At 41.8% G+C, this 10,015-nt stretch overlaps 1 protein-coding gene across 1 annotated transcript in view; it reads right to left on the bottom strand.

Moving 5' to 3' along the window:
* Positions 1 to 248: 248 nt before the first annotated feature.
* The window catches only part of TRPV5 (transient receptor potential cation channel subfamily V member 5), a 32,273-nt gene continuing 22,506 nt past the window's right edge, over positions 249 to 10,015 (bottom strand). The window contains exons 9-15 of the mRNA XM_058724021.1: positions 9,054 to 9,140; positions 8,879 to 8,955; positions 8,468 to 8,633; positions 8,242 to 8,308; positions 5,894 to 6,162; positions 2,344 to 2,450; positions 249 to 1,664 (exon numbers count right to left, since the gene is read on the bottom strand). Of these exons, the coding sequence (XP_058580004.1) occupies positions 1,358 to 1,664; positions 2,344 to 2,450; positions 5,894 to 6,162; positions 8,242 to 8,308; positions 8,468 to 8,633; positions 8,879 to 8,955; positions 9,054 to 9,140 (1,080 nt within the window). The 3' untranslated portion in view covers positions 249 to 1,357. The remainder of the gene's footprint in view (positions 1,665 to 2,343; positions 2,451 to 5,893; positions 6,163 to 8,241; positions 8,309 to 8,467; positions 8,634 to 8,878; positions 8,956 to 9,053; positions 9,141 to 10,015) is intronic.

Raw genomic sequence — 10,015 nt, 5'->3', positions numbered from 1 at the left:
ACAGAATCCAAAATATAGATGAAGGATTTGATAGATATTTCTCCAAATACAAATGGCCAATAAGCATATGAAAAGATGTTCATTGTCATTAGTCATTGGGGAAATACAAATCAAAACCACAATGAGATACCACTTCATATCCATTAGGATGGCTATTATCAAAAAGAAGGAGAAGGAGAAAACAAGAAAGAAGAAAGAAAGAAAGAAAGAAAGAAAGAAAGAAAGAAAGAAAGAAAGAAAGAAAAGAAAAACAACAAAGTGTGGCAGTTCCTCAAAAAATTAAATAATAATTGCCATAAGTCCAAGCCATTCCACAGCTAAGGATACACCCAAAGAAATCAAAAGCAAGAACTTGAAGAGAATTATATGCCAATGTTCATAGCAGTATTACTCATAATAGCCAAAAGGTGGAAACAACTCTAATACCCATCAGTGGATGAATGGATAAATAAAATGTGATATATCCATACAATGAAATATTATTTGACCCTTAAAAGGAATAAAATTCTGATGCCTGCTACAACAAGGATGAATCTTGAAACTATTATGCTAAGTGAAATAAGCCAGACACAATAGGATTAATATTGAATGATTCCACCTGTATGAGGTACCTAGAGTAGTCAAATTCATAGACGTGGAGTGGAATATTGGTTATGAGGGACTGTGTGGAGGCGACAGTGGGGAGTTAATGTTTAATGAGTACCAGAGTTTTGGTTTGAGATGATGAGAGCATCCTGTGGATGAATAGTAGTTATCATTATGCAACAGTGTAAATGTACCTAATGCCACTGAATTGTATACCTACATATGGTTAAGATAGTAAATTTATATGATGTGTATCTTCCCACAATAAAATTTCTGAAAAATAAAGCAAGGATAAAGAACCTTTCTTATTGCAGTTTTCTAGTTGGGGGTTGGTTGCGGGGTGAGAGAGAGTCCTACAGGGGAAAAGGGAAGGGCCATAACCTCAGTGCCATGCCTGGATCTTCCCACATTAAGCCTTGTGGAACCAAGCAGGCTTCACAGCTCACTACTTTCTAGTGCCTGCATGAGGCAGAAAGAAAGATGATCCAGATGTTAGTCTAGCATCCCTAGTTCATGTCTTTGATGGCTAAATCCAACTTTGCTCTAAGAGACACCTTCTTTTCTCAAGATGTGGGACTTTCAGGAAACCAGAAGATATGTGGGACAACAGATGTCCATTGCCCATCTCCAGAAATGCTGATGTGAAGGATGAGACATGACCTTGAAGAATTATTCTGCCTATCCCCTCTCATGATTAACAGGCAAAACAATCAGATACTTCCCTCCATTTAGGCCCACCTGTTTGTCAGGCCAATAGTAACAGGGGTCCTCATCACAAATGATAGATATTTTCCTCTCCATCTCCCTCGCCAAGGTCCAGCCCAAGATTCATGTGTCCTAATGTGTTGCGACGCAGGATCTCCCAGCCCCGGTGGCTGCTGCTGCTGTGAGATGTGGTCCGGGATAGGGAAGGCGTTGGAGGGGCCAGAGAGGCTCTGGCTGGGGTCCCACTTTCGATCACAGAAACAGAGGGCTGTTTCTCAGAAAGCTGCTCTTGTCCATCCTCCTTGTCTGAGCCCTTGAAAGCTTCCACGTAGCGAAGCACTCGCAAAGGATTTTGATCATGGTGGTTCTCAACTCTGAGGAGGGCAAAGGGGAAGGAACTCAGGTGAGGTGAAGGAAAAAGGGCCATGAGGAGAAGGAGAGGGGGGAAGAGCACTTGCAGGAAACAGGACCAAGAGGACAGGGCAAGGAAGGGACCAGAGTCCTAGGATGAAATGAAGGGAAGAGCAGTGGAATGGAGGGTAAAGTGGGATAGAGACCAAAGAGGTAAGCAATCAGGATTTGGAGGGTAGTGGTGTGTGTGTGTGTGTGTGTGTGTGTGTGGTTGTGAATATGAAAGAGAAAACCAAGAGAGAAGAAAAGCCAAGTCAGGAGCTGAAGGTAGAGTATGGAGAAGGTTAGGTTCAAGGCAAGAATTTACTAGAAATGGGGGTCAGATAGGAACAAGACTAGAACAAGTTGGGTAGCCCATGCCCACATCTGAGCATGGACACGTATATAACCTCACACACATTACTACCCTGATGTACTCACAGCCTGGCATCAGTTATCAGCCATCTTGTTGCTCTCCCTGTTGGCTCCACCCCCCTCCCCTAAACAGGCTAATGCAGTCTCACTTTATAGAGTGATGATGTCTCCTTTGGGTCCAGTTGGGGATCTCAGGAATGGAAATATGTGTGATAAATGTGAAACTGGGCACCCTACTCCCATGGCTTCATGCTTGTTGGCAGTTTATACATATGCACAGTCACTCACCGCAGGAACCAGCGGTCCCCCAGCCCATACTGGCACCCGCAGATCCCAGAGCGAGGCCACAGGAAGCGAGGCAGTTTCCGCTCCAGCATCACTGTGGTGGCCACCACCTGGGAGGAGTGAGAGGTAGAGGAAACTCAGGAAGAGTGATGAGGTCTCAGGGAACACTAGAAGCCACCAACATGGGAACAAAGAGGAATCTGTCAGATGGTGACACCAGAAATTGAGGAGATGACAGCCATTGAGCCATGCCCTAGCTTGTGCCAGGCATCATGCTATCTGCTTTACTCACTCATCATAAAAGGAGAGAGAATATTTTATGAGTGTTTTGAATAAAACTGTGACCCCTACATTACTATTCACATTCATAGAAAATGAGTCAGTCCAAACTAATCTCATTTGCTTTTTCATAGGAAAGCCAGACTAGTTATCTTGATTTAAATAAAATGATTAAATAGAATCTCTATGATTGTGGGATGAAATGACGCTGCTAGTGTTCAGGGAATTTGCAGCAAATTAAATACCCATATCCTCCAAAGAAAAAGAGTGGGTTAATGACTGCAAACTTGGCAAGGAAAATTCTAGTGGCATGTCACATGTTCTGTCCTTTGCCCAGCCCTCATTAATTACTTAAATGAAACATAGAAGACAAGCTTATCAAATATGACTGTGACACAAAACTGGGAGGGATATGTAATAATGTGAGGTGACAAAAGCCATATAAAAATGACCTCATCAGACTGGAATGCTAGTCAAATACCAATAATGTGAAATTTAAGAGAACCAAATGTAAGTTACTACACTTATATTTAAGAACAAAGTATCTGGGTAAGTACAGGAAGTGGTAAAGGGGCTTTACTAATTAAGTTGAATAACAAAGATGCATGGGTTCTAGTAGATCATGAACTTCATAAGGGCCAGATGTATATTTCTTTAAAGACCTGGCTCAATTTTTTTTTAAGTTAGTTTCTTTCTTTCTTTCTTCCTTTCTTTCAAGAGTGGGGGAGGGGCAAGGAGGGGGTGGAGAGAATCCCAAACAGGTTCTTCACTCTCAGTGCAGAACCCAATGTGGGGCTTGAACCCACAAACCATGAGATCATGACCTGAGCTGAAGTCAAGAGTTGGACACTTATATGATTGAGCCACCCAGGTGCCCCAAGACCTGGCTCAATTTGAGGTGCTATTTCTACTACAGTGTCCAAAGCAAGGGAAGGCATGACCCCTGTTTATATTGTATTACTCCAATCCTAACAGGAACACTCTACTTTTGAAAGGACCATGATCTCTTAGGCATGAACAAGTGCAGAAAGCTTGGTTAGTTGAAGAAACTAGCAATTCTTAAAGTAGCCCAATTCCCCATGTTGTATTTTGCTACTTGATTTCTTAGTTGGACCAAGTTCCCTCCAACATCAGGACTTTTTTTTTTTTTGAAAGTTTATCTTTTTTGAGAGAGAGAGAAAGAGAGCACATGAGCAGGGGAGGGACAGAGAGAGAGGAGAGAGAATCCCAAGCAGGCTTTGCACTGTCAGTGCAGAGCCCAATGCGGGGCTTCAACCCACAAACTGTGAGATTATGACCTGAGCTGAAATCAAGAGTCCAGCACTTAACCGACTGAGCCACCCAGGTGCCCCTAACCTCAGGACTTTTAATCATGTGTTCCCTTTCCCTATATAGAAGCTCTCCTTTATCTTGAAGAGGACATTTATGTGTCCTGTTGTGCCATCAGTAGGCCCCCACCTTGTTCTGGTAATAGACCCCTTTTTCTTGGACCATTGTCACTTCACCACTCTGTCCATCAGTTAGGGTAGACTGGACTGCACCCCAGCTGATTAGCTGATTCTCCCCTAAATTCCACTACCACCATCACCACTCCTTGGCCTTAACCTCAAATTCAAGGATGCACCTATAGCTCAAACCTGTTGCAGTGAGATGGAACTTAGACTGGCTTCTTGGGGGAAAAGATGCTCTTTGAGGGGTTACACCTCGCACAGTATCAGAAGGCACAGTGAATACAACAGATGGGGCCCTTGGAATTGTGCAATACAGTACACCTGCTCATTCCTTTGGGAATTTGGAGCTTCTAGAAGACATTTCACCAACGTGATGGGAGAGACTGACTTAGGAGAGCAGACTGGATAGGAGAGCAGAACAGAGAAACTGATGTAGTTACTGAAATGGAAATACACACTTTGGCCAGATATGCTTAAAGATAGTTTAGTTCTTTAAACTTTCCAGTTACGAAGACCAACACATCTTGCTTCCAATGCCATTTATTTCTTTTTCTTTTTCTTTTTCTTTTCTTTTCTTTTTCTTTTCTTTCTTTCTTTCTTTTTTTTTTTTAAGTATGTTTGCATTTGGTTCTCTGTCCCTATAGCCAAGAGTCCTGACTGATATAAATCCTAACCTCTATCCTTTTCTGTCATTCTCCTTAACTGGATAATTCTTACCCATGTTTAGGAGTTCATCTTAAATGTCACTCCATCAGGAAAGCATTTCCTAACTTTGCAATCAGATTCCTCTGTTGTGTCCTGTTCTTAGCATCTTCTACTTCTGTGTGATAGTTTTACTACTGTAGTTTTACAGACTTCCATGAAGTCCTTTATTTAATGGCAGTCTTCCCAACCAGACTGTGGGCTCCATGATACACAGATGGCATCTGTTGCGTTCATGCTGGTGTCCCCAGCTCCCAGACATTTCCCAACACATAACAGTCTCTACATAATTATTGTTAAGTGAATGGAAAGTCTGAGTGGATAAATTACAGCTGTATTCAAATTTTTGGATGGTGTTCATACAGAAGAGTGTGTTCTGTGTATATTAAAAGAAAAGACTGGGGCCAAAGAATGGAATTGTAGAAAGATAGATTTCAGCTCCATGCAACATGGACATTTCTAATAACAAACAGTTTTGAAATATGAAAAACTCTCTTCTTCCCAACCACTACCCAAATCCATATGTTAATAAGAAGGTCCTAATCAGCATTAAAGAAGATATTAAATGACCTTTTGACCAATGAATAACTAATCACTGAGTAAGAACTCAACTACAGGACCACTAAAGATAATTCCAACTCTAAAATTATATTATCTTCACTGATATATAGAAAAAATCATAGAGAAACAGGGAGAAGCAAATAGAAGATAAGATTAAAAATTAAAATTTAAAACTAGAATATATAGCTGATGCCTGGCTTGCTTAGTCAGTTAAGCACCCATACTGGGTATAGAGATTACTTGAAATTAAAAATCTTAAAAAAAATAGGTAAAATTACAAAAATAAAAAAAACCCACTAGAATATATAAGACAGTCTCTAGTTCTCACTGGGCTCGAGGTTGACTGTTGTATCTACTTTTCCCCTGTGATCAACACCTCAGCTCTTGGGTGTTAAACTGCCCCTCCTTTTATCTCCTCCTCTGTCCAAATGTACCTTTGCTGAGGTGACAACACTGGATTGTTCTGTGACTCTCTTAAGAGTCGTGTAGCATAACATTTTCCACTTTGATTTTTCTCTCCATTCTCTTCCCCTTAGTAAGACTAACACTAGTAAACTCACCTGGGCCCTCCAGAGCTCATCCCGCTCATGGGCCACCCGCCAGTGTGTATCACCCATCATGGCGATGAACAGGTTGAGCATGAGCAGCGTGGCAATGATGGTGAAGGCAAAGTAGACAATGCCAAACATGAAGGGCAAGTTCACTTCGTAGTTGGCAGGCCCATCAATGACGGTGAGGAAAAGCTCAAAGGTGCTGAACAGTGCCATGGGATAGTCATAGAATTGCCCCAGGTTGGATGGGTCCTCTGTCTGGAAAATGACATAGAACGCTGCTCCGCCCAGGAAGTGGGCATGGAGATGGGGAAATAGGGAATTATCACAATAAGCATGGGCCCGGTTATATCTCCATACATTTGCACACTTGCAGACACACATACACGCCCATAAATGTACATATATGACTGTGTACATGTAAGTCACACTTTATGTGTGGACCCGGCTAGCCTTAAGATGTCTTATGACCAAGTTCATTACTCTGGACAATGGTAACACCCAGCCATTTAGCAAAATGTGTACATAAAATATGTGTGTGTGTATTATATATATGATAGATATACACAAAATAAGTCACCTAACTGCTTTTCACATCTTAGAAAATCGAATATTTAAAAGATAATTTGTACATAAGAGACTCAAATATAGAGAACAAACAGAGGGTTGCTGGAGGGGTTGTGGGAGGGGGGATAGGCTAAATGAGTAATGGGCATTAAGGAATCTACTCCTGAAATCATCGTTGCACTATATGCTAACTAACTTGGATGGAAATTTAAAAATTAATTAATTAATTAATTAAAAAATAAATAAAAGGTAATTTGTTACAAGAATGCATGGAATCTCCAACAATTTTAAAGAACTGACCATATGAAATGGCCAAAAGAAAAGCACCTTTAAAAAAAAATCTCAGTGGCCCCTAGATGACCATCCATCATTCTGAGGTTCCTGGGTGAGCTTGGATCATCATGGAAAAGGTCTGCTCAGTGTGTAGCCTACTGGATGATACTGGGCATCCTGGAACATTAGTACAGCATTAGAACCTTTAAAAGACTTCTCTCTGTGTGGGGAACTGAAATATAAACTAAATGATCTCAAGAATGGAAATAGTATCTATGACAAAACATCACTTTTTTATTTACTGATGGACAAGGCAAGCACAACAACCAAGAAGAGACAATTTAGGAGATCCTGGGTATAAGACATCTACAGAAAACTACTCTGTCATTATGACTTCAATTGGCAGGTCATGATACTATGTACTGTATAACATACATATACTATATATAACATATGCTTACCGAGTAACTATATGCACACATGATGTGAGCAGTAATTCATGATGTGTGCAGATGGGGTAGAGGGTGGGGAGAAAGAATATGTAAGGAATACTCCAAACAGGCAAGACTACCACAGTTTTACCCTTTCATAAGCTCAGATCTTGGGGTATTTTTTTTTTTTTGGTCTGTTTGGTGGGAATTCCTGTTAAATGAGAATTCCTAGGACAAGAATAGTGCCTTTTGTTCTAAAAGGCCATCGTCTTTTAGAGTTGAGAGGTCTTCAAATAGTGCCTAGGGCATCCCCTTGTCTTACGGATGTTTGGTTGCAGACACAGAAGACTAGATTTGAGTTGCCATATCTCACTGTTCTTCCTTCCTCTTAGTGCCTTTCCATAAGAACTTTCTCCTACTTTCTTACTGCCTTCATCCTCTATCCTGGCTGTTATTTTCTCACTGTGTTCCTCTCTCTACCCTGACATTCCACGTGTGCCTTGGGCTGCGACTAAGTCCCTGCTCCCTCTTTCCCCAATCTCTCTTTACAGCTCTTTTTCTTCTGTTTTCCTCTCTCATCCTCAAACTCTCCAAAATAATTTTCTGTACTTCCTCTTTGATTTCTTTCTTTTTCTCCCAACTTTAAATGCACATAGAAAAAAAAAAAGGATGCTATGGGTTATAGAATTCTCTGTGTTTCTTCTTTTGAAGTGTAGAGACAGAAGAGTTAAATATTGCACTGACTCTGTTTGCCCACATAGTTTTCTGAGATCCACAACTGGCCAGTCTTTCCTGTTTAATGGCGCTGTCTCTCCAAAGCCCTTTATCTATCTCTTCTTTAAAAATCTTCCTGGGCTGTTAGTCAACATGAATGTTATTAGCCCATAAATTCAGAGCATATCATCTACCTTCTAGGTCATCTTAAGTGACCCTGATCCTATGGATATGAGTGTGCTTTTTGACTCAATATCCACCGGGGGGAAATAAGCAAAAGAGAGTATAAATGAGAACGGAGAGCAAGAGTGAGTGAACTTTCTGGAGAACTGGATCCCATGACCTAGTAGTGTGGGGGGACAGTGCTCTTACCTGAGGCAAATCCCAGAATAACCACAGCCATCAGCCAGCAGAAGCGCATTAAGTCTCCAAAAATCATCTACAGGAAAGGGAAAGGGAGGGAGGTTGGAATGACCCTTCTCTACCTGCTTCTCTGCAGCTATCCTGCTAAACTGGAGGCCACCTAGCTCCATCTCCTCCCTTTGTCTGGAAAGGACTTATTGCTGAAGCCAGAGGAATCTTTGGGGAAGGCACTGACCTTCTGTATCATGATGGTGAAGGGACCAAGCATCTGGAATCCTCGAGCGAAGTACATAACACTGCACCAACCCAGCACCAGGGCAATGGACATGGGCACCATCTCCCCGTTCATGTTGGAGAGCCGCATCACCATGGTCACCAGCACCATGCAGGCATAGGTGATGCTTGGGGGAGGGGGCAGGGAACAAGGAGTGAGAGAGGAAATATTCCAGGTCTCCTCTAGCATGGTGATGAGTTGGGTGGTACCCACTCAGGCTTAGTCCTTACACCCAAAACACACATATGAGCCCACTGGGCAAAAAATCCCTAGAAGTGAGAGTCAGCTGAAGTCTAGGTCCCAAAGAGTGAATAGAGACCTGGAACAATTCTGGCAAGGGAAGACATGGGACTGAAAGGAAGAGACACTCACATGATGACATGGAACGGTCCCCCGAGGATAGTCTGTCCAAAATAGCGAGAAGCACCAACCCTGAAGATGTCTGGGATCTGGGAAAAGGCCAGTAAAACAAAAAGACAATGTGGACTGCAGTTCAGTCTGGGGCCCCAGGTGGATGGCCTCAGCTTGGACCCTGGTTGTACTTCACCTCCAGGAGCAGGATGATCACAGCCCCCGTGATGGTCACCAGTTCCCCCACCAGACGGATCTTATCCTGCTGAGTCACATAGGCCTCCTGTGGGAGTAAATTCGGAGTAAGAAGTATTTTTTGATGGATTGAGAATCAAGTCTTTTGGGGCAGGTGGTCTAAAGCAACTAAAGTCCATCCCAGATGAAGCAAATTTCCCCTCACCACCACCATTACCCTCCTCCCCTGCCATTGTATTTGTCAATTGTGCTTAATTCTATGACCAGGCCATTAACCTATGTATTCAAGGCTTAATATACATTCTAAATAACTTGAGCCACCCCCTAGCAAATCACTATAATATATATTATGAGTGGTAATTTATGATGTGTGTACCAAGGGGCTGAAATCACATTTCACAGCATCAAGTTAAGAAGACTAAACCAACAGGAAGAGGCATTATTGGCTTGGGATGGTTTTGGCTATGTTGAAAGCCCAACTTTTCCAATCTCATGTGGTCCTTGGAAGGTAGACTACTCTATAAACACCTCACAGAATTCAGATTCCAGAATAGGCCCAGAATCTACCAGTTTTAGCAGAACCTTGAATAAGGCACTAAACCTCTCTGAGTTTGAGGTTTCTCATCTGTAAAAATGGAGACTCTAATGCTTATTCCTAGTGTTATTGTAGATATTAAATTAGAGGATGTATCTGGATGTACTTTATAAGCCATAAATCACTATAGATATAGTTATGATTATATTATGATGTGGTAATATAGAAAAGGTCAGAAAAGAGGGTTAGAGACACTGAATGGATTTTAGTTTTGAGGAAGGGTCCCCATCTTATCCTGAGCAGTAGGTGTAGAAGGTACAGTCCTAAGGTCAAGATAAAAGAAGACCATCCTTCTTCTGGGCATGTTGTTTCACAGTAAAAGGCTTACAACATTACACACATGTAGTGAAAGAATGCTGCAATACTGA

The sequence above is a fragment of the Neofelis nebulosa genome, chromosome 4, assembly GCF_028018385.1.
Source record: "Neofelis nebulosa isolate mNeoNeb1 chromosome 4, mNeoNeb1.pri, whole genome shotgun sequence".
NCBI classification, from domain to species: domain Eukaryota; kingdom Metazoa; phylum Chordata; class Mammalia; order Carnivora; family Felidae; genus Neofelis; species Neofelis nebulosa.
The sequence above is the reverse complement of the archived record's forward strand: the minus strand, read 5'-3'. Positions and strand labels throughout refer to the sequence as shown.